Below are 25,319 nucleotides of genomic sequence, written 5' to 3' on the forward strand. Positions count from 1 at the left end.
TAAAACCGTAGCGCTAATATTTATACAATAAACAGACTTGAAGTGATGCAAAAATTTAATACATTTGAAATTCTACATTAGAGTTGGAATGGCAAAATACAGTAGCAAAAACCTGGATACAACTCAACCGAAGAGTGTATGAATATGCTGATATATATTCACAAAATAGCGTATTACAAAGCAGTCAAAATGAATGAACTATGGAGGCAAAAAAAGGTATAAAATCTCTAAAAAATTCAAACTCCTTAGTCTGGGTTTCAGAGACCTCCACTAAATGGCGCACTATTTCAACAACTCCTTTCTCATTACTCTGAAAGACTTGTTCCTAATTAGCCAATCTGTTTCTATTCCCCATTTATTTCTCACAATATCCAATAATATAATCAAATGTATTGCTTATACTCAAATTGATCTACAGAGTCAAAGCAATCACTATCAACATGGCTTTTTTTTTTTTTTTTGCATTCATGTAGAAATGCATGGGACCCAAAATAGCCAACACATTCTTGAGAAAGACTATAGTTGAAGGATTCAAATTTCCCAATTTCTAACTTATTATAAAGCTATAGTTACCAAGTAATCAAAGCATAAGGATAGACATACAGATTAATAGAATAGAGAATTCAGATATAGAATTTGTTTCACTGTTAGCATAACTAACGCCATTTTGGGCCTGTTCAGTTTCTCCTGTCCTTCCACTGACCCTACCTAGGACTGTACTGTGTGGTAAATCTCTTCTCTATTGTCAAGAGCTTTGTAGCTAATAGATACTGTTTAATGTTCATTAGTTCCAGGTGGCCTATATGCTGTGTAAATCTTCAAACTATGGTAAGACCTTCACTGATGTATTCCTGGTGCCCACAAGACTAGTTACTCATAAATTAGATGCAGTCTTGACTTAGGAATGCACGCCCTGTCTCTGAATACGTACCCTCATGCCCTAGTTTGACGTAAAGTTGTCTCAGTGGCCCCTTGACAGCGTGGAGAATTGCTGTACTGCAGAGGGGCTGCTGTCCACCCTATATGTAAGTTACCCAATAATAAACTGCTCCATGGATTGTATGGAACTACCTGCCTTATTTTTTGGTTTTAAGATAGCTCCTCAGTTCGGTGTGCACTTTTCATTCCCTCTGTCCTTGGACCAAACTTTATATTCATGGTCAGGTGATTTTTGACAAGAGTGTCAAGACAATTCAATGGCAAGAGAATAGTCTTTTCAACAAATGATGCTGGGTCAACTGGATATCCAAATGCAAAAGAAAGAAGCTGGACACCTATCTCACACCATATAAGAGTATTAACTAAAAATGTTGGAGACCAAAATGTAAGAACTAAAACTCTAAAAATCTTAGAAGAAAATATAGAGGTAAATTGTCATGAGCTTGCATTAGACAGTGGTTTCTTAGACATGATACCAAAAGCACAAGCAACCAAAGAAAAAAGAGAATTGGACTTCATCAGAATTTAAATTTTGTGCATCAAAAGACACCATCAAGAAAGTAAAAAGAACCCACAGAATGGGAGAAAATATTTCTAAATCTGTATTGTGTGTGTGTATATATAATTTTCTGCACATTGTGTTGTTTTTACATCTTAAAAAACCCTTCTGGCTAGGGAGAGACTGCCCTTCCCCAGGTAGCCGGTTCTTAGAGATAGCAAAGGACCAAGCTAAGAGCATGTTTTGATAAGCCAGCTAACCAATCCAGAGCCATACCTCCTGTATCTGGCCCTGAACCCCAGGAGGAAAATATTCTTCTGCCTTAGTAATCCCAGGGCTAGGAACCAGGCAACTGGAGACCACCCATATAGTCCAAAGCCCACCAAAATTACTCCAACTAGCCAATCCTAAACTGTTTACCCTGACCCACACTGCCTTTCCCTCAGAAACACCAATATAGGTATGGCCCCCAGCCTCCTGTCTTCTGCCTCCTGACCACCCTGGTGCCTTTCCCATTTGGCCCTATGTGTGCAGTGCCTTCTGTCTCTAAGATGTTTGAGCATAATTACTTTCCTGAGCCTCTCCTGTGTCTTCTCTTGTGGCCAAACCTGACTGACCATTCCGTAAAAGAATACAAAACAAAATCATATCCGATAAGGATCTTCTAACCAGAATATATAAATAACCCTTACAACTCAACAATAAAAAGATGAATAGCTCATTTAAAAATGGGTATTTGAATAGACATTTTTCCAAAGAAGATACCCAACTGGCCAATGAGCTCAAGATATGCTCATTAGTCATTAGGCAAATGCAAATCAAAACCACAATGAGATACCACTTCACACTCAGTAGGATAGAAGACTCATTCATTGCTGGTAGGGTTGTAAAATGGTACATCTGCTTTGGAAGATAGTTTGGCACATCCTCAAAAAGGTAAACATAAAGATACTGTATGTACCAGCAATTCCACTCCTAGTACTATAGCCGAGAGAACTGAAAACATGTCTACACAAAAACTTGTACATGAATGTTCGTAGCAGCATTATTCATAAATAAAAAGGGGGAAACAATCCACATGTCCATCCAAACAATGAATGCTAATTGATAGAAGCCAGACAAAAGGGCCACACATTGTATGACTCCATTCATATGAAAAGCCCCAAGTAGGCAAATCCATTTGGACAGAAAGTGGATTAGTGATTGCCAGGGGCTGGGAAGGAGGGAAAAGAAGTTACTGATAATGTGTGTAAGTTTTCTTTTGGGGTGATGAAAATGTTCAAAAATTGATTTTGGTGATTGTTGCACAAATATATGAATATTCTAAAAACCACTGAATTTTATGATATATGAATTATATCTCAGTTTTTAAAAAGCTTAAAAATACATTGCTCCTATCTTTTCTTTCCTTAATAACTTAAACCTCTCTCAGCTTTACATTTAGTACCTCCCAATCACTAGTTTTTTTTCTTTACTTTACATCCCTTCATTGTTACTTATTCAAAACCTTTATCAAAACTGAACTTTTTCAATGAAACTTTTTAAAATTACATCTACCTTAGCCCATCATCCTTCTACCTATGTATCTTGCTTTTGCCTCACTATTGTACGTAGGTCTGCCTCTGTAAGAGTAAGGCTGTATTTTATACCACCTTGTATGTATATACCTTGGTACTTAAACAAATGTTCATCATATTATAATTGATACTTATAATTCTTCTCAATTTTTATTTAGTACAGTCATTCACCACATCTATATTAAATACCTGCTTTGTGCCAGAGAGCTCAACACTAAGAACAGATAGGGTTATTATCCTCAGCAGAATTTATAACCCAACATTTACAACTTCCTTATATCCTAAGTTTTGTTTAGAACCCTCACTAGATTACAAACCTTCTTCCTTTTTATTTTCCCTGACTACCTATTGTAATGCTCAACATACTTAAGTAATTCCTCAGTACTAGGAATAAAACCAGGTTTGAAATCACTCTGCTGTACCACTAACTGAGCTCCCAAAATACTTCTCCAAAGAGCTAGTGTTCAATCTCCCAGGGAAATACTTTAAGCCTCATTCATTCATTAATTGAGCACATTTTATGTGTCAAGCTTCACTTTCTTCAATCATGATTAAATTGCAACTGAAATTAAAGTCTTTTATAAATTTTTTTTTAAATCAAGGGTCAATAAAAATCTGTAGTGAGCTTTAGGAGACATAAAAGTAGGCTATGTATTTTATGCATATAAACATATAATTCTTTTTTTGAAAAGTTGCTCCAGGCAATACTAATCTATTTTCTATGTGGGAAATTTAGTATTTATGAAATAGAATACAAATTTATGTAAAATAAGATGCAAATTACTCTCCTAGGTCAAAAGAGCTGAATTTTTTAAAAGAGTAATACAGTCTTGACATACAACCAACTATAACTGTCCAGTGGAAGGCAGAGTTTTTCTTTTTAACTCAGTATTATCTATTCAAATTTATTCAATATTGAACTTTTTTATTCAATATGATTGCACAGAATTAGAGACTGTTGTGATTTTATTCAATTTGGTATCCTATTTAGAATAAGAGCAGTGAGAATTATGCTTTACAAACAGTGCATTATTACGGTATCATTGTGATATGGCTTTACTTGATTGTATATAAAGAGAAAAAGAAAACACTGGAATTAAGGCAATAACCCCATGTGCAAACCAAGCACAATACCCTGACACAGTCCTTAGGAAAAGCTCTTTTGTTTAGGTGGCTGGTGTTGCTGCATGCAGGTCAGTCATTGCTTTGAAGGATAAGCTTTGAATAGCTTCATTTGTTTAAAAAAAATTTCTCCTACTGGCCCACGATGGCCAGAAGAAGCTTTCGGTAATCTCCACTTGTGTCACTTGCAATCATCATGCCCAGGGTCTTCTGATACATCTGACTGAATATCTGTTTTATCTGTACGAGATCAATCTGCATGCAAGAGATGATATTTTTGACATTAGAAAAAAAAAGCTGTCAAAAGAAAACTTATTTATTAATTTATTAGAATTATGTTTTAACAGTGAAGAGATCCTAATTATAATCAAAGCAGAGGGGAAAAACACCAAATGACTGGCATTTTATAGCTAGCATTAAATTACCAGTACTAGTGTCACCTAATGAATGATTCACTGCTGTGTAAAGATATTGGCTAAGGGTGAACTAGTTTCATCTATTATTCCAAATATATTAGTCATTTAAAAACCAATTTCAGGGGCAGGTATAGCTCAAGTGGTAGAGCGCATGCTTAGCATGCATGAGGTCCTGGGTTCAATCCCCAATACCTCCTCTAAGAATAAATAAATAAACCTAGTTACGTCCCTCCACCAGAAAAAAACAAACAAAAACACCAATTTCATAGGATGACAAATATCAAAAACACAGAAATTAACAAGTGCTGTGCCTTGCTGGTAAGAATGTAAAATGGTGCAGCTGCTGGAAAGTAGTATGGTGATTCCTCAAAAGAATAAAATAAAATAGAATTGCCATATGATACAGCAAATTCCACTTCTGGATATATACACAAAAGTGAAAGCAGGGACTCAAATATTTGTACACCCATGTTCGTAGCAGCATTATTCACAACAGTCAAAAGGTAGAAGCAACCCAAGTGTCCACTGACAGATAAATCAATAAACAAAAGGTAGTGTAGATATACAATGGAATATTACTCAACCTGAGAAAGGGAGGAAATTCTGATGCATGTTACCACGTGTATGAACTCTCAAGACATTAAAAGGACAAATACTGTATGATTCCACTTATATCAGGTAGCTGGAGTAGTCAAACACATAGGACAGAAAGTAAAATAGTGATTGCTGGGGATTGGGGAGCAAGTAGAATAGTGAATTATTGTTTAACGAGTGTGGATTTTCAATTTTACAAGGTGAAAAAGTTTCAGTGGTGATGGTTGCACAAAAATGTGAATATACTTAATGTCACTGAACTGCACCCTTAAAAATGATTGAAAAGGTAATTTTGTGTTATGTATATTTTACTATAATTTTAAAAAAAGAGAGTGAGAGTGGTTAGAAAATGTAGATCTAAAAACAAATACACAAGAATTTTTTCCCATACATTGTATTATGGTTGTCTTTTAAAAAATGATTTACCTTCATTAGTATAATTTAGTAGCATATGTTTTCTTTCAATTTAAAAAAAAAAAAAAAGGTCCACTGGTAAATACTAGGGTGTAGTTGTGGGGCTACGGGGCCACCAGGAAGCAGGCTAGTGAGGCTGGGGAAGGGGTGATGCCCTGCAGCCCAAGGCATTTTGATTTATCTTTTTACATCATGGACATCATATCGCTAAAAGTACTTTTAAAACATCCACAAAAAAATATACAAAGTCTAAGAAAGGAATACATTTGAGGCTACATTTAGAGAAAAAGATAAAGATAAAATTTTTTAAATTATTTTATAATTAACAGTGTATGCTAATTTCAAGAGTTTTTAAGTCCAATAGGATTAATTTGCGTAAGTCTTTCACATAGTTTTTTACATAAGCAAAATGAAAACCAAAAGATAAACATCTTACAACTTGTCATAAACCAGTGTTCTCTGAAGACCTTCTCAAGTAGGAAAATCTCTTGGCATTGGGATCATTAAAGAACAGTGGTCTGTTTAACTAAAGCAAGCCTCTCTCACAGCATGAGGAAAGTGAACACTGCGCTTTATACAACCTCTACCAGCAGTGAGAAAGAGAGCTTTTTCTTAACGTCAGTCTGACAACCAACTGAGGAATGTTTAAGAAATCAACATTCTAAGTTAGATAGAGAAAGACAAATACTGTATGGTTTCACTTATACATGGAATCTAAACAAAACAAAACAAATTAACAAACATAACAAAACAGAAACAGAGTTACAGACAGAGAACAAACAGCTAATTGCCAGAGGGGAGGGAGGAGGTGCGGGAGGAAATAGGTCAGGGAGATGAAGAGGTACAAACTTCCAGTTGCAAAATCAGTGAGTCATGGGTATGAAATGTACAGTGTAGGGAAGAGTCAGTAACTCCGTAGTATCTTTGCATGATGACCTCATAACTAGACTTACCATGGGGATCGTTTTGAAATGTATAGAAATATTGAATCACTATGTGTGTGACAGAAACTAACATAGTGTTGTAGGTCAATTATACTTCAAAAACAAATAAACTCATACAAAAAAAAGATCAGATTTGTGGTTACCAGAGGTAGTGGGTGGGGGAGGGAATATTAGAGAAAAGTAATCAAAAGGTATAAACTTCCAACTGTAAGATAAATAAGTACCAGGGATGTCATGTACATACAACATGATAAATAAAACACTGCTGTATGTTATATATAAAAGTTGTTAAAGAGTAAATCCTAAGAGTTCTCATCACAAGGAAAACAATTTTTTTCCTATTTCTTTAATTTTGTACCTATAAGAGATGATGGATGTTCACTAAAATTATTATAATAACCTCATGAGGTATTTAAGTCAAATCATGATGCTGTATACCTTAAACTTATACAGCGCTGTATGTCAATTATATCTCAATAAAGCTGGAGGAAAAAAATTTTTTTAATATTTCTAAGAAAAAAAATCAGGGGAGGGTAATAGCTCAGTGGTAGAGTGCCTGCTTAGCATGCACAAGGTCCTGGGTTCAATCCCCAGTACCTCCATCAAAATGAATAAATGAACCTAATTACCAGCCCCACACCAAAAAAAAAAATGGAGGGGATAGCTCCAGTGGTAGGGCTCATGCTTAGCATACACGAGGCCCTGGCACCTCCTCTAAAAATAAATAAATAAATAGACCTAATTACCTCTCCCACCAAAAAAATAAAATAAAAAAGAGCTAAGGAAAAAACCCTACATTCAAAATCAAGTAGTATCAGGCAAAGAGAAAAAGCCTCACCTCACTTCGAGTGACCACAATTCTGACCAGGGTGGAGTCATCTGTGCCGGCACCTTTCATTGAATAGTAGAGCCTCTCAGCAAAGAAGGCAGGGCGGTTCAGGGCACACTGCACTGCAAGGGAGACACGCTTCAGACACAGGGCCGGAACGGGACAAAGGGGTCCACCTACCAGCTTCACCCGTCACTTCCAGCTGCCTCCGATCGGGTTCTATGTAATCATCCCCAAAATCTGACGTGAGGTGCGGATGTTCTCCTCTTGATTTTTCTCAGCATCCATCTGTCTTTCTAGCTGCATCAGACAGGCTACCTTCAATACTAGAAGATTCCCTCTGGCTAATAAACCCCATTTTCTCTCCATAGATCAGTCACACAGAGTCTTAACATTTTCCTCTGTAAAGTGAGAAAATCCTGTGGCAACTGTGCCCTGATAATCTCTTACTGAAAGGAATAATGGCTGAAATCTGAATTCTAAGAGTTAAATACATCATTTGGCTGAGAGATGGATGTGAGACAGACTCCAAAATAAAAAAGAAAACACAGATCCAAGCAAAGACTTGAGAATGATAAAAAGAAATCTGACATGTTTTCTCTTAGGAAAACTGATTTACTAAAGTCTCCTCCTGCAGGTGGTAAAGATGTACCAGGTGTTCATTATTATGTTAGCTACAATTACTATGGTAGTATTTCTCAGACATTTAACTGCTATTACCAATATGTTACTAATACTCTCTTTAGTCTTATATTCTCCTTGAGAATGAAATTTTCACTTCATTAAGCATCTGAATGTTAAGACACCAAAAATTGGATTTTTAGTTTCAAAAGGGAAAAGGGTCTCACTGGGCTGAGTACTTGAAAGGTGTCTGGGGAGCTCAAAATGACCCTTTGTGTGGTGGTGCTCCAGAGTCTCCTGGGGCATTCCCAGTCACCTTACTGGAAATGCTTCAATCTATTGTCTATTTTTGCACAGTCCTCAAGAAAGGAGACAGAGAATAAAGACTAAATAATCCCAAAACAACCCTATTTGATCACACCACCAACCACTCATAGGGAATCACATATAAAAACACAGGATTAGCTCAGCCTCTGCCTAAGCAGATTTCAGGGAGTCTATATTAATAATCACCACTTCATGGGAACAAATATTCAAAGCCTCGCTCATTTACAAACCAAACAAAGCAAAACACAAAAGTATCTTACAGATGGTCTTCAAACCACTTTCAACGTTTCCAGAAAACTCACGGCCAACACTGCTTAACAAATCTCGATTAGCCATCTGCAAACAAAGAATATAGGGGTTAAAATATTCTCACACTTTAAAACAAAACCCGAATCTTCAAAAGAAAAGCTCATACCCTGGAATAAGCCTCCATGGTAGCTTTCAGCTGAGGAAAGCTTCTTGTGGCAAGAATCATGTTAAAGCAAGACTCATCTGTCCCTAATCTCCCCTCACCGGCTTGATACAGACGCTGAGCATCTTCCTGAGCCAGTTGGTGGTTAACATTTTGGTTCTCGTCACGATTTCCCTGCAAAAGAGGAAGCAGGAATTAGAAGAAAGTGATGCAAGTTTTATTTAAAAAACTTTTTCCAATATAGTCACTTTTAGATTTAAAGGGACAACTTACTAAAGATTAATGCATAACGTTTCTCATGCATATCTTTCATTCCCCAAGAAACTATACTAGTGTAACAAGTACTTTATCACTCTGCCAATTTTGGATTTTATAATATATATTCATGGTTTAATGAGGTTAAACTAAAATGAGAGGTTTTCAGGGCTTTGAGAGCTAAATTAAACCACAAAAGGTTTCCATAAAAAATTACACATACACACACACAAAAATCTCTCTTCTAGAGATATAAACTACCACTTGAATGAAGAAAGTATGGCTCTCCTTAGTTGGGATTTAAGACCAATATGCACTACACTGAGTTCCACTCTGTTTTCATTCATGCAATTGAAAGGTATGGAGCACATGCTCTGCACCAGGCTCTATTAGTCAGGGTTCTCCAGAGGAGCAGAACCAACAGGCTGTACTAAATGATAGAGACACAAGAAAGACAAGGCTCCCGCCCTCAGGGAACTGAAGTCCAGGGAGGGAGCATATAATACGGAGGCTTCAGGAACTTCCTTGCTTTCATCCAAGAGTAATCTTACTATGTAAGTATTATGAATGTGTACATAAAAATGACATGTGGGGCTTTTAGAAGAAGTGATAAATAACTCAGGTTCTGCTAGACTGTGTTGATTTATAGACCAAACTCTTCCCTGGGATGGGAGGGAGGGAAGAAGAGAGGGAGACAAGCAGCTCTGGGCCTGAACAAGAGGAAAGCTTAGATGGGTAGCTGGTTTCTCTCAAAAACAGAAACACAAACCCCAACACAGGAAAGGCTGCGCTCTAGAGTCATAGTGTCTGTCTGAACTAAAAAACCGAGAGGTGTTCCTTGAACATCAGAAACTGTCTTCCGAAGAGCACTGGGCACAAGGAATACGTAAAAGCATATTCTAAATAGGCTACTGAATACAGCACAGGAAAAGGTGCTCAGAAAAACCTCCCCAGATTATTGCCTTTGGATTCAAACACACAATACAATCCCACTTTCCTAGGAAGCCACTCCCTGGAAGAGGCTCCTTTACTTTTACTTTGTAAAAGAGCTGGGCCTTGACTCCTGCGTAAAGAGACATTCAGCACCTCGTTAAAGTCTTAATAATCATTTTTAGCATTAAATCTCTGTTCCTGACTTTTTTTCATGCTAACCTACTCTTCTGCTGTTACTGTTGTAGGTAAACTCAATGGCCTCCCACCCTTTTGCTTTCTTTTCTCATTTCCATACCCACTCACTTTGGCACACTGTCTTTTCTGCAACCGCCTTCTTTGCTCTGGAGAGCCTCTCCTCTACATCTGGAACCCTCAAGACTGTCCAACCTTGTGCACTAGCAGGGTAGCCAATAACTCCTGATACTGAAACAGTGTGCTAGTCTTTTGTATCATCTCTCAAATATACTCTCATCATCTCATTCTAAGTGTGTTTATAGTATCATTCCAAATACCCTATTTGGAGAATTTTCTGTCATTTTTCCAGCACATCTTGGGAATCTGAATAAGGAAGGTGCTAATCACAGCATTACTGTGAGCCCTACAACACTGTTTGCATTTCTGGCTCTCCTCACACAGCTCCTCTGATAGGTCTTCCACGGCCGACCTGCAGTGCCAGTCCAACTTAACTGGCAGTACAATGCCAAGCTTAAAAGTACAGATTCATCTCCAATCTATGACACAGAGCCTCAAATTGATTTCTGATTTTGTACAACCTTAAAGAGGTTAATTTCTGATTCCTTTCAAAAGTCAGATCTGCAGAAATAAATTTCAATAGTGACTACAAAGAAATCTGTAGAGTGGATTCTGTGCCGCTTCAAGATGGCAAGATCCCAAGGGGGCTAAATATTAAAAAGAATAAAAAGAGCCCACTGGCAAAAGGCAGCAAAGAATGTTCCCTCCACCAACACACAAACATTTATGCTATACTCACCTGGCACATGGATACAAGTAAACGTTCAAAATGCCCTGAAGTATCTGATCTAATGTCCTTTTCAAGGTCTCGTCCAAATTCTGACTGATAACATCTGACAATTTCTTGGATTTCTTGATTTGTTCTTGTACACAAAATTTCAATCAATACACGTTCCTGAGTTCCTGCTCCCTATGTGAAATGAAGAAACAGAGAATTATACAAAGAAAAATAAAATTTCTGAAAGTAATTAAATCTTACTGTTACATCAAATATTTCTTTGGCTTCCAGATCTGAAAAACTCTGTATTTTCAGATAATATAAAATGATGTATTGATTTAGCTGTCACTGTAAATTCAGAACTACCATAATTTATAGGGTTTTACACTTGAATAGGATAAACTACTCACAGTAAATGTCATACAGTACCTTCATTGCATTCCGTAAACTCCAGGCATCATAATATGTAGGTGGCATGAACAGGGCAAGGATCAGTTCTTCCATATTTCCACTTAACTCTGATTTAAGATCTTTGATTAAATCCTGTTAAGTTACAAATACAAACTTAAGTACTTGTGCTCTCCAAATTTTGTTTCTTAAATTTTTTAAGGAAAATACGAAAAAAATGGAATTGACTTGCTTTATGAAAACCTCAATTTCAATTCTCAATATTACACAGTAAGAAACAGGTAAATATATACACCTTAAGTTTATCACACTCAAGCAGATATGTTTTATTCATTCTATCAATAAACATCTAGCAATAAATTTACTGTAGTTCCTCCACTATACCAGGTACAAAATAGGAGGTACATGAAACAGAATAATTCAAATTAACAAAATGATAAACAAATTTACTTAGTATTTACTTAGTATATACTTCCTCATCTTGTTCTGTGAGGAAGTAGAAATCATTATCATATTCTTATTTGGAAAGATAAGATAAACATCTAAAAAAAAAAGATAATAAAAGGCAGCTTGAACTCCAGCACCAGATGAGTAAGTAGCACATAAACAAGTTGAAACAGGAAAAGCTGAAGTAGGCTAGAGAGCTCAGAGATAGCTTTTAGTCCAGATCTTGAAGAGTACGTAAAAATGAGCAGGCAAAGAGAAAGGAGAAAGGTATTGTAGGCAAGGAGGAAGAACACAAACAAGAAAAGAGGTTCCCAACCTTGACTATATGCATTAAAATCATCTGTGGAATTTTTCTTAAAAAAAAAAAAACAAACCTCTGATGTCAAGGATGAATATTCAGAGATTCTACATGTGTTTTTAAGTTCAAAAGGAGATTATGATTCTTAAGGTTAAGAATCACTAGCATAGAGGCAAGATTGAGGAAAGCCTGTTCAATGGAACAGTAAGATGACCAATTTTGTTAGAGGGTAATGTCTCCATAGATTAGTGAAACAGAGTTGTAGCCATATGCTTGGATTACTACCTGAATACCAAGCTAAAGAATGTGGATTTGACTCTGCATCCTGGGAGAAGCCACTGGAAACTTTTATGCAAGAAAACAGCATTGAAACAGCAACAACAGGCAGTATGAATTATGATGACAAGGAGGCTATAAATTAAATTTAGGCTACTGGAATATTTAGGCAAGAAGTAATAAAGGCTTGGACTTGAGTGATGACAATGGAAGTGGAAAGAAAAAAGGAGACACAAGGCACATTTTTTAAAGAGCCCTTTTACAGGTTAGATCAAGAAGATGTGGTCAATAACCAGTTGCTACGATAAAGCAGTGCAGGGCATACAGTAGGCACTGAAACAATAATAACTGACTGACTGACAAAGGAGAATGTGGAATCAAAGAAGATTCCATGGCAGGCTAGGGGAATGGTATTTTTAATAATAAGTCAAGAGACAAGGTGACTGTGGGTAAGGAAAATTGACTGTGAATTAGTTTTAATTCAAAAGCAATATATGAGAAAATTCAGGACAGCAGAGCACAGACTATATATGAATTAAAGAAATTCATAATAATAGAAAATACTTTTGTGAGAGAAGCGAGTCTGCTGTTGAACCCTAAGAGAATCTAGTTTGTGTCGCTTAATCAGCCTTAAGACTGAGGAAGTGGATTGGGTTGGGCAGAGAGGGAAAGGCACAGTAGAAAGATGAGGTGGGACGAGCCAATGGACCTCTACTTGCATTCTGAGAAAAGTAAACTGGACCCAGAGGATGTCAGGAAATGTTTAGAATTCCTATCTAAATGGCAAACCAATGCTCCCAGTTTTCCCTTTTATATTTAAGAAGCAGTGGAACTGTTCAGCCACTGAATCTCAATGGGTTTAGTCACTGATCATCCATTCAAGAAATATTTATTTAGTGGCCATCTGCTATTGTTACTGTACTTAGTGCTATAAATACAAAGTGATGAATATGACATGGTTTGCCTGAGGGAAGCTCACAGTTTTACGGGGTGGGCAGTGAGATTAGTTATAGCAGAGGTTTTACAAAGTACTGTGGGACTTTAGTGAAAGAAGCAGCTACATTCTGCCTGGAGCAGAGAGAGAAACTTCACAAAGTAGCTTAATTAAGCCAAATCCTGGAGAATTAGTTTGCCATGCAGAAAAAGAGGAAAAGGTATTCTAGGACAAGAAAGCAACATATACAAACCATGGAATGTGTGTGGGGAATGGTAAGAAGTTCCATACAAGCATAATACAGAATATGTTTAGAGGGAGAGAGAGAGGACTGGAGATGATGCCAAGGACCAAGAACAAGCAAGGGCTTAAAAGAAATCCTTAAATCCCACTGCAGGGAGAAGAGTGAGAATCAAGCTACTGATCATGACTCTGGTCATAATCCACTTTCTTCTGAACATCTATCACCTACCAGACATAGTAGATGGGTATGACTATGAGATCCAAAACTGGAAAGGTTTTCAAGAGAAATAAATATTGACTACACCTCTCCTGGGGTTTCTGAAGTTTAGCTGTCTCTTCTCTATACTCAACAGTACTAATAAAAATATAGCATCCATCCTGACATAAATGGGGGAGGTCTACAGACCATTATTCCTGCTCATGCCAAAATAGAAAAAAAACCAAAAACATACCTTGCCATACATGGTCTTAAAAGCTGCTTTAATTTTCTGCCTTTGATCATTGGAACGGTTGGCTACAACGTCTATAATTGCCTGCTCGTCTGTCCCTGGAAGAACCATACATGTTTAAGTAAGGATGAAGTCCATGTGGGGTGTTCCTTGAGGACATCTCTTAGATGCTTATAAGGTGCCTGGTGCCAGATTAAATTGAGGTATGTGCACACAGGCTGAAATATAAACTTGGTTTATGACATAAAGCATATTTTTACTTTATATTCAATCACTTGAACTTATTATAAATAAGATCAAAATATATTTTCCTTACCAAAACCCTTCATTGCTTTACGAAGAACTTCTGCATCTCTCATGGCATCAAAGCTGGCAGCTGGTTGAATTGTTCCTTGATTTCCCTGAGTCAAAGCAGCAGGTAAAGAACAAAGAACATAAAATCCAAGTCAGTTATTGTGGTAGTCATTTCACAATACATACATATACCAAATCAACATGGTGTACACCTAAAACTAATACAATATGTCAGTTATATCTCAATAAAACTGGAAAAAAATATTAAAAAAAATGTTCAACTTCTTTAATAAAACAAACACAAATTTAAAAAATTAAAAAATCCAAGTCAGGATTCTCTGCTGACAAGAAGACAACTTAAGACTTCTCCAATCATCACTCTTAGGCAAGGAAGCTAGTGCTTGGGTTTGAGGACAAGGATACTTACTTTCAGGGCTCATTCAGGAACAGGCAGGAAAGACCTTTCCCCCTCCTGCCAATAGCTAGCTAGACACCAAACTTTCAGAAGACAAAATAGTCAAGCTTAAGAAATTAGTCACAATCTTTCTATGCTTTGGTTTCCTTCTTGATAGAATAGGAGGGGAAAAAAGAGATGGATCCCTGGATAGTGTGAGATGAGTAGCAGTGTTTGATTTAAAGAGTACAATAATGGATTTAGTGAAGTAGAGCATAAGCTACCAAGTGAGGTTTCAAACAAGCAGTATAATTTTGGTAATATCTCTTCATTTTCTCTATGGGTCTGGATTATTATACATTTTAAAAATCATAAAAATGAAACTGATGACTGTAAATTCTGAGAGTTACAATATTCTTCACTGATTTTATAAGAAAATAAACCAGAAAGCAAAACAAGGATTATATTTTAAAAATACAAATCTATAAATTTATAATTGCCATATGACAAACACCACAGTAATAATTGTTTCAGACAAGAATCATCAATTGATGCGAAAATTAGCAGGTAAAAGTAAGATGAGAACCAAGATATTTGCATAGTTTGGAACATTACAGGGGAAAACCTGGCAGAGGTCATCTTAAACATGTGATCAAACCCAACTGCCACCAGTAATGGAACAAGTCAACAATAAGTGCCTCCTGACAGGATGCACTGGGGACTCAACATCATTTCTGTGGTGTTCCTGCCAAAATGGCATAACATAAATTTAATCAGGAGGACATATGAGACAAACCCAAGGAATAATAAGGAATATTCTACAAAATAACTGGTAAGTACCCTTCAAAAGTGTCAAGGTTATGAACAACAAAGACTAAAGAATTACTTCATTACTTCATATTAAAGGAAAGACATGAGACATGAGGATGAAATACAATGTTTCATCCTGGATTTGATCCTGAACCAGAAGGACATTACTGGGACAACTAATGAAATCTGAATAAGGTCTACAGGTTGGGTAATAGTATTATAACAATGTTATTTCCTGCTTTTGATCCCTGTTTTGTGTTTATGTAAGAAGTTAACATTTGGAGAATCGGTAAAATGTATGTACACAGGAAATCTACATACAATTTTTGCAACTTTTTTATAAGTCTGAAATTATTTCAAAATTTAGTTTAAAAAATTGAAGATAACAAAGCTATGAAACGATTTATTAGTTTTCTTAAAATATTCAAATCAGGGCTTAAGAGAGATGGGATGAAGCAAGATGATACCCTACCACATTTTTAAAAATTCTTAATATATTTTATTTTACACAGTATCTCTAAAATATCATTTAAAGATGCAATCAAATATAAAATGATTCAATTGCTTTTTAGGCAACTGAAACTGCATTTACACTTACACCAATTGACTACAGCAATATGCCAGCACCTGTTGGAGCAAAGTAACTGGGGAGAAGGGGACCAGACCACCTTTCAGCAAACATTTTTATGGTCAATGGTTCCTCCCACTCATCTATACTCTTACACCAACATTTTCTTTTACCAGTAAGCCCTAACAAACATTCTTTACTAGTTTCTAAGCCAGGAATGGGAATGGAAGCAAAGAACTGGCAATAAATATTTTTATAGTTGTTTTAAAGGAAAAACTAAAATTATTCTCTTGTAGCAAATATTCAAGTAGAAATTTTTTTCAGCACGTTGCCTTTATATCAGCCTTAATGTATCAAAAAACTATAAAAGTTTCCTTTGACGTAACCACTGTCACTAAATCCTAGGCAGGGTAGAAGCCTTTGTTTATAATACACTGAAGTAGACAATAAAACAAACTAACCCTCACCATGTACTGTTTGTTGACTCTCATTTTCTGAAATTGTCTTCCTTCTAAAAACAAATAACAAACAAAAAACCTATTCCATTTTTGAACTGGAGGGGGAAATGGTTCTGTTTCATTCTTTGTTCAAAGTCTAAGTTTGATGTGAATCTTCATCAAGAATATTATGATTTTCCAGGCATTACAAAGAATTCAAAGAAATCAGGGTCCATGTTCTTAAGGTCAAAACTCCCTAACTAGGGAGATTTCTCAGCATAGCAAAGTCCATACTATCTGCCATCAAAAGTCCAACCATTTGACACTCATTTGAGTCCAATCTTCCTGCTGGAACACTGCCATAGACATACAATTGGGTTAATCAGGAGAGGTCACTCCGCCCAATAGCCCAACCAAGACAAAAATTTTCTTTACATCTTCCTACACATACACATCATCAACCTTTACCAGGGGATTTTCAGTGACAGGGTGCTCACCCCTCACAAGGTAGTCTATTCCACACCCATCTAAAAGCTCTTTCAAAATCTACTGCTGTTAACTTGCTGGTTTTAGTTCTCTCTTCAGGTGGTAACTGTTACACAAGACAAGTTGCATATGTATGTGTGTTTTATATTTTTATGTTTAAAAATCTTTTATATTCAGTCATAAAATCATGTCTCCAGAATTATATGCATGCTTAAACTAAAATAAAATCAAAATTCTTATAACAAATTATTAAAATAATCTAACAATAATATGACTAACAATCTACTTCAACAATAAAAAAAAAGGACTAAAAGCAATTTACTATGTGCTTTGGAGGAATATCATTTACTGTATCAGCAAAGTAACACTGTATAACAGAGACACCGCTGGCCCAGGAGGCAGAAGAGTGAGGATCTAGTCTCAGCTTTATCTTTTACTAGCTGTGTAGCCCTGGACAAGTTTCTTAATCTCTCTGGGGCTCAAATTCCTCAAATCAGGAAAGGAAGTCAGAAAATGGCTAAAGTGTTTCTTTTCCAATACTGTAATCCCTTTCCCAACCCAGCCTAAAAAAAATTTCCATATGCTAGATCTTAATGAATAGACAGTACGGAAATGAGAAAATCAAGATAAGGTAAACAGAAAACTGCTTATGTTCCTAGTAACTTGCATAGAATATAAAAGAATTAACAAGTCAATTAAATAAAACTTACTATTAAAATGAGCTATACTGAGATGGGGCAAAGATCTGACATATGGGAGGCCTTCTGAAACTACTGAAAAATCAACTTAACAGACATTAATTGGCTGCTATGTTTAAAGCCCTGTCAAGTGCTATAGGGACATAAAGATAAAGCAGATACAGTTGAGCCCTCAAGGAAGTGATCAGAGACAAATACACCAGAAATTAGAAACAAATGAAGGCACATTTGTGATTAGTGAACATTAGAAGAATCTTACTCACTTCACTGCTATAATCCAAAGAAACAGGAGAGAAAACAGGATAGGAAGGAAAGGATTCTGTACTGATCTGAAAGAAGAGTGGAAAGTTATAAAGGTCAAAATGGAAAACAAACCACACCAGAAATATCAATCACCCAGTCACCTGAGTTTATAATTATAACTGCCAACGAGGGAGGGGGAAAAAGGACTAAAACCAGTGTCAGAGCCCAAGGGAATCTCTATGAAGAAGAGTCTGAGTACTGGCACCTGCGAGAAGGGACCCATACTTGTCATAGCAAAGTCATGAAGACATTACTTACAGCAGCTGGACCAAAGAGAGCAAAGAGTCTACGAGAAGCAACAATTAAAGTCTTAAGTGGGGAGGGTACAGCTCAGCATGCACAAGGTCCTGGGTTCAATCCCCAGCACCTCTGTCTAAAAGGAAACAAGAAACATGAAGTGCCCTAAAATGAAAGATAATTAAAAAAAAAAAAGTCTCTTTAAAAGAAAATCAATAAATAAAGTCTTAAGTGACTGTATAGACCATCTCCCCTGCTTCATGGAAACCTCTAATGTCAGCGAAGGAGTGGTGGCCTTCTTTGGCATTATCCAGTTACTCAGACTAAGTTTAATTTGGTTTTGGGTTTTTTTTGGTGGGGGAGATATTAGGTTTATTTACTTAATTATTTTTTTAATGGAGGTACTGGGGATTGAACCCAGAACCTTGTGCATGCTAAGCCCACACTACCACTGAGCTATACGCTCCTGCTTCAGACTAAGTTTAAAAGGTAAGAGCAAAAAATACCTGACTAAAATAAGGAGTTTGTCCTCCAGGATACTGGGAAGGTATTGGTCCTCCAGGAAAACCACCTACACATCAAAAAAACAAAAACAAAAAAACAAAAAAAAACAAAAACAGCAAATGACTAAATGATTTCATGTTTCAAAACAGTGCTGATTTATTATGAATATGGAAACATGAGAACATTCACACTACAGTATTCACTAGGATAATTTTTAAATATTGTAATTTACTAAATCAAAAACCAACTTTGGTCATGAGAATCTTTTAAAATATTCCATGTCCTACATAATTTCTTAAAAAACAGTATTTTAAAAATAGAACAAACACTTTAACCAGATTAAATTCTGATTCCATCTGGAAAGGATGACAAGACATAGTTCTGGGAGCTGTTTCACTTGTGTTATAGGAGTGAGTAGAGAAGGTCCTGAAGGTTTTGTTTTTTTGGTTTTGGGACAGATAATTTTTCTTTAAATGAAAAAGTGGGTCCATCTTTCCATCTTACTGACTAAACTTTTCCATCAAATGAATACATTTCGTGAAAACATATAGTAATTAAAATTATTTATAAAAGCATTTAGTATAAGACAATCTCAAACATAAACTAAGTTCTCTCAATGGCAACTGAAAAATTCAAAATATCATGCTATTGTTTTTCTCCAGACAGCTGGTACCTACCAGGTAGTGGGACCTGTGCTGGGCCACCACCATAAGACTGTGAGGGTGGCTGCGGATAGCCAGAAAAGCCTGCTCCACCTGGTGGGGCTCCAAACCCTTGGCCTGGAGAAACCAGAGAAAAAAATAAAACATAATGACATTTCTCATGATTGAAGAGAAAACTTTAGAAAAATATCTCCTATTAACAATGGGGAAAAAAAAAACCACTGGAAAAAAATACATACTATTAATGCTATAACAGCAGTCCCTTTTGGTCTAAATTCAACTTCTTACCAACTCCTTCCCCATTAAAAAATAAATATAAAAATGTTTACTTCATTTGTCTGCCTAAATAACTTACAGTACAAAAGTGCTAAGCTTTGCTGTTTTTTTAACCTGTGTCCTAAAGGTCACAATCATGCTAATTGAAATGTCTTAATCAGTTCTTAAGATTACAAATAATCAAGCAAACTGTTATATATTGGTCTTTTATTACCATTTATTCCAATTCCCTACACAACAGAATTTTGGAGACTGCTCCCAGCTTTCATGTCCTCAGAGAATCTTTATCCCTCAATCTTGCCAGCAAGGTCTTTACTGTCTAAGGTAGAAAGTAGGCTAAGGGAAACTGACCTCATACAAAACAAGCAGGAATACACTAATCCCATGACCCATGACTCACCTCCAGGGTAGGATGGAGCTCCCCCTGGCTGTGGTGCACCAGGATAGACTCCAGGCACTGGATAACCTCCAGGGGCAGGGTAGCCTCCTGCTCCTGGGTAGCCACTACTTGGTGCTGGGGGGTAGGCCCCTCCTCCCATTGGAGGATAGCCACTAGGGTAAGGATACTGACCAGGAGGGGGAAAAGACGACTCCTGACCTGCAGGCTGAAAAATCAGAAAAACTTTCAAATGAATGTGATTAAGAAACACAATCCATATAAAAAAAGGAACAAATCAATAACTGTTAAGGTCTAGCTTGTTCTTTCATGTATTAAAAAGTCCATCAGAAATCCTGGTATCTCATACTAGTTTATCAGTATACTAGTTTGTCAGGACACTTGTTTGTCAGAATTTGGTTAAATGTAATTCTACCTGTGTCAGGCAAGAGGGGTCTGTTTCTCCATTTGGGAGTAAATAGAGAACCAGGCTTTTTCCAAACCCCAAAGTTTCAGGAACAACTAATAAAGCTCATTAGTTCCTTTATTTTCCTAGCACCTAGAAATATGAGAAAGATCCACCTCTCTACCCTAAGGAGAGGAATTCTTGCAACATACCTGGACTTGGGCATAACAGAAAAAAAAAAAGTGACCTGAGTCACACATTGGGTGTGACATTTTGGATCTCAGTTCCAATCATACGATGTCTAAGTATGGCAGAGATTGTTACATGTTCACTACACTTTTTCCTGGCCCACAAAACTAGACTACATTCCCCAGGACCTCCTTACAGGTAAGTAGGACCGTATGAATGTGGTAAATGAATGCGGACAGAAGTAATGTACACCACTTCCAGCCTGGCCCCTAATAACTTCCTATCTAATCCTCTACATTCTCTCTTTCTCTCTCTTTTCCTTCATCTGCCAGCTGGAAGCAGAGGATCCACTGGAGGATTATAAGGCATTAGAGAATGGTACAGCCTCCAAGATCACACAGAATAAAGCCTCTGAGCTCCTCACAACACCACCCCACCAACACACACACAACCGCTGAATTCCAGGAGGCTGAAGTAAGCAAGAAATGAGTTTTTAAATTGTTAAGTCATTGGGATGTTAGGGTTGTCAGTTTCAGCAATTAGCCTAAATTGACTGAAATGGTTGCCAGAGTTCAGATTAGTACATAGGACCCAGGAACATATTCATAATTCTCATCTCTCCTGTGATAAACACAGGAGAGCTATATATTCACTTTAAATAAGGATTCACACATTATCATTAATCTGTATAGGCCCCTTTTTCTAGTCTCAAAGAGTTAGACAGAAGCCTTATATACATATGAGCATAAAATTGAAATTCACAATTCTCACTGTGGCCTCAGTAATGAGGTTAGTCCTCAGAATAGCATAGACATCAACAAGGCAGAACACGGTAGCACATGTATAAAACATACTCCAAACACTGAAAGTCTCAGAACTACAAATCCAGGGCCCTGTAATCCACTGCAATTTGTTATCTCTGAGCCAAGCCCTTCTTATTTATTTTAAACCTTCCAGCACAAAGGTTAAAAACCAGTGACTCATAGGATACATTTAGCTTACATACATGTTTTACTGGCTCATACAGCATTTAACATTAAAAAAAATTTTTTTAAGCAGGCAATTTCACATAAAATCCAGATTTTTGGGTTTACTTGAAGAAATGGAGTATCTAGCAACACTGGGTGGGCCTCCCTCCATGGCCACATCAGGCTGAAGCCGAGCAACTGCTGGCCTTCCCCACAATGCTTTACTTCACTCACATATTCTACTCTAGCCATTTGAGTTTGACCCTTGCTCTAGCATACTATAAAATCTGTCATGGGCTAGTCCTATACAACACTGCTCCAAGGACATGAGCTATTTTAGTATCATAAATGGCAATACTTACAGGATATCCAGGGAAAGGTGGGTAGCCTGTGGGCGGATAGCTTGGGTATGACATTCTGTAACAACAATAAAAAATATCCTCTTTAATTTCTTAAAGATATGCATATAGATATAAATAGATAAATAGATCATATGGTTTTACATAAAATACACCTTCTTTCAAAAGAGTTTAGCAGACAGACTCTGATTCAGTAATTCTGAGATGGGGTCTGAGATTCTGCACTTCTAACAAAGCTTCCAGGTGATACTGTTGCTGCTGGTCTGTAAATATTTTGGTACCAGAGTATTTTGGCATTTCTGGACCTACCATCTAATTTGTTAAGTTTTTCATTATGTGTTTTGGCTCTTCTCTCTAACTGGCTGTAAATTATTTGTATCTCTTTTATATCAAGACTTCAATCTAATCCAATTCAACATTATGAAAGCCCATTATATAATAAGCACTGTCCTAGGTGCTGGTAAAAAGATAGGGGGAGAAAAAAGGACCCTTCCTTTTGAATACATAGTGTAGGAAAATGAGATAACAAACTGAAGTTACTACAGTGTCCCTTATGACATTAAGCACAGTACAGAAGCTAAAAACTTGCTAAGTTGAGAATGAATGGCCATATGTTTAGTCAAAGTTTTAAGTTAATAAGAAAGATAATAAGAAGGTTGATAAAATAAGTTCTAAAACAGTCATTTGGGATCCAAAGACCTTCATGCAAAGAAATAGGCAAAATTGTTTCTTGCTTTCTTCTTCTCTAAGCCCCATTGATAAAAGGAGTAAAGGAGAAACAACAGCATCTAAGAACAGTTAGGCAAAAGAGGTCAGCGTCCAAAGAAAGGGGGAAAAGTCTGAAAATAACTTATGAGAGAAATTAATAATTTTAAAGGCAACAAGTAGTTACAGTACTAAAGACTACATAAGCAATTCAAATTTCTAAATCTCTGGAATTGTTCCAATGACAATGTCCTATTTCTACATCCTTGAGCTGCTATATTAAATATTATCTTTAACGGCCCTAGAGAAATTATTGTCAACAAGAGTTTCAGAACAGAACGAAAATGAAAACTATCTGTATCTCATATGCAGTTTCTCATAAACTTAAAGCAATTTTAAGAAAGTAAATTTGGATATATTTTGAAGAATAATTATATAAAGGACTAGAATGCAATTCCATTTCCAGGATGTACTTACAGAAATACTTGCACAAATGCAAAGCTGTATATGTAAAAGGCTATTCGTTACAGCACTATTTGTAACAGAAAAAGGTTAAAAACAATCAAAGTCCATTAATAAGGGACACGTGAGAAAGATTATGGGCAGCCATACAATGAAGTGTTATTTATGCAAGTATTAGAAATGAGCAGCTCTCTTTTTACTCATATGTGAAACCGTCTTTTGGTAAAGTGGGGGGGGAAAGCAAGGTAAAAAATTGCATAGATAATGTGCAATCAAATGTGTAAAAATATACATTTATTTGCTTGTATATAGAGAGAATATCCCTGAAAGTATACTAAAGAAAAGAAAGAGTGGCTGCCTGCAGGAAGGAGAGCTGGGGCATAAACAGGAGACTTACTTGTCAAAGTATCTTTAGCCTTTTTGGAATTGTGCATATATCATCTATTCAAAAGGTAGATTTTAAAAGCTTTTGTAAAAAGCTTACACAGACCTGAGGGTGACTCCACAAATTACTCAACTTTGCCCAAGGAATAATTAGATTATACCAGTGAACCAGAGCTTTTAATAGTCTCTGTCAGCAACTACTTTTAAAAAAGACTGGAAAAATCATTCCTGGTTCTCCGAATCATCTCCACCCAGTGAGTCAACTACTAAAAGGGGTGGGTCTCACTAGGCAAGTCTCAGAGATGGCATGAAGCCCAGAAACACAGGCGGCATCTGGTGCAAATTTATGAAAAGAAACAAATAAGGAAACAGGAAGAGTGAATGAAGATGGCCAACAGCAGATACTACAATTTTCCAAAACCTGCCTCCTGACTGGGAAGGACCATTTAAATCCATCAGCAAGGGCCCTTTGATAAAGAACTGGAAGCGTGACTAGCTTCTGCATGGAAAGAGTCGGCAGCCACCACCAGGGAAAACTCAAAGGCGGCTTCATTTTGCATTGGTCAAAATTCTAACCTGCCTATCTAGTACCTGAAACTCCTTCCCTGCTTGAGAGGTAACTCATTACACTTATTATCTAATTAGGACAGATTACTTTAACAGATCAGCTCCCCATCAGTTGGCAGAAATTAGGAGTTTAAAGGCAGTTGGATGACTTCTTTTCATTGTCACTTTATGGTGAACATAAGCTATCTTCTGTAGAATTGTTCACACAGGTTGGCCTCATATCAACACACGTTTGCTGGTGTTCGGGAAAAAGGACCAAATCTGTAATGTTATTTCCTAGAACAGCTGCCAAGAATTATAAATCTGAGCCAGTGTACAATTTTAGGTTTATGCATTCTGTCCATAGGATTCACTATAAGCAAAGTACAAATTTCCCGTTTCCCTAAATTTGCTGTGTCACCAGGAGGTCTAGTCACCAGCTGGACTTAGCTTTCGGTGCTGCTCGCTGGTTTTCCTACTCAGCCCTCCTTGAGGTTGCTCCAGGAAGACCATCCTCTGGCCTACTCCCTCCACCTGTGGTCCACCTGCGGTCCACCTGCCTGCGCGGGAGGGGTCACTGCTCCCTCTTACCTCCCGACAGCCGAGGGGCACGGAGGATCGGGGAGCAGGACTTCCCGTTGCCCGACGCCTCGGTGATCCCGCCCCAATGTACCCCAAACCGAACGTCCCCACCAGGGAGCCGGGGTCCCAGGACGCGCACACCGAGTTGCCCACCACCGGGAGGCCCACAGGCCCTTCCACTGCCCCTGGCTTGGGTACACACGCTGGCCACTGCCCTCTCCCGGATGGCCGGCCTCAGAGCGAGCCAGGGGGAGATGTTCAAGGGGGAGGAGTGGCGGCAAGGGCCGGGGGGCGCCGTTCCTCACCTGACCCCAAGGAGCAGCGTCACAGCCCAACCTGGTCGCCGGCAAGATGGAGCCGGGGGCGGGCCCGGCGGGGCGGGGCGCCAGGGGCCGCCGCCCAAGCCCGTTAGGACCGCCGCCGCGGCCGGGAACGCCCCTGGGGCAGGAGGGGGCGGTACCGGCAGGGCCAGCCCGGGAGGCCAGCAGGGCCCCGGATAGGGTTTTCCCTTCCTTCCCAGCTGGCAGCTCCACCTGCGACAAGGCTCTCCCTTCGGGGGCCTTGGCCGGTGTTACCGCAGTTCTCGGTACCAAGGATGACGCGCCAATCCCGTCAGCTCTCTCAAGCCTCTTGGGAAGTTGAAGCGGTTCTGAGGAATCCTGGAGCCCTTTCAGTGGTGGGCGGCAGAGATGGGCTGGGGACTGGGAGGCCAGGTGCAGCCTCTCCGCCTGATATGCCATCATCCCTGGAATCTTCTCAGGTCAAG

At 37.8% G+C, this 25,319-nt stretch overlaps 1 protein-coding gene across 3 annotated transcripts; it reads right to left on the reverse strand.

Annotated features, from left to right (window-relative positions):
• Positions 1-37: 37 nt before the first annotated feature.
• ANXA7 (annexin A7) lies at positions 38-25,308 on the reverse strand. 3 transcript variants are annotated; one of them, XM_010963170.3, is made up of 14 exons: positions 24,859-24,961; positions 21,878-21,932; positions 19,977-20,181; positions 19,316-19,417; positions 18,641-18,705; positions 17,858-17,923; positions 14,224-14,308; positions 13,911-14,005; positions 11,282-11,395; positions 10,874-11,044; positions 8,698-8,868; positions 8,543-8,618; positions 7,344-7,456; positions 38-4,392 (listed from the first exon to the last, which is right to left on the reverse strand). In XM_010963170.3, the coding sequence occupies exons 2-14, from the start codon at positions 21,929-21,931 to the stop codon at positions 4,270-4,272; spliced, it is 1,440 nt and encodes a 479-aa protein (XP_010961472.1). In that variant the 5' UTR covers position 21,932; positions 24,859-24,961; the 3' UTR covers positions 38-4,269. The 3 variants fall into 3 exon arrangements, with proteins under 3 accessions (XP_010961472.1, XP_045378734.2, XP_074230360.1); XM_045522778.2 differs by lacking the exon at positions 19,977-20,181 and having other exon boundaries at positions 24,859-25,308; XM_074374259.1 differs by lacking the exons at positions 17,858-17,923; positions 19,977-20,181 and having other exon boundaries at positions 24,859-25,308.
• Between the last annotated feature and the right edge of the window lie 11 nt (positions 25,309-25,319).

This window comes from Camelus bactrianus, chromosome 11 (assembly GCF_048773025.1).
Source record: "Camelus bactrianus isolate YW-2024 breed Bactrian camel chromosome 11, ASM4877302v1, whole genome shotgun sequence".
Classification (NCBI taxonomy): Eukaryota; Metazoa; Chordata; class Mammalia; order Artiodactyla; family Camelidae; genus Camelus; species Camelus bactrianus.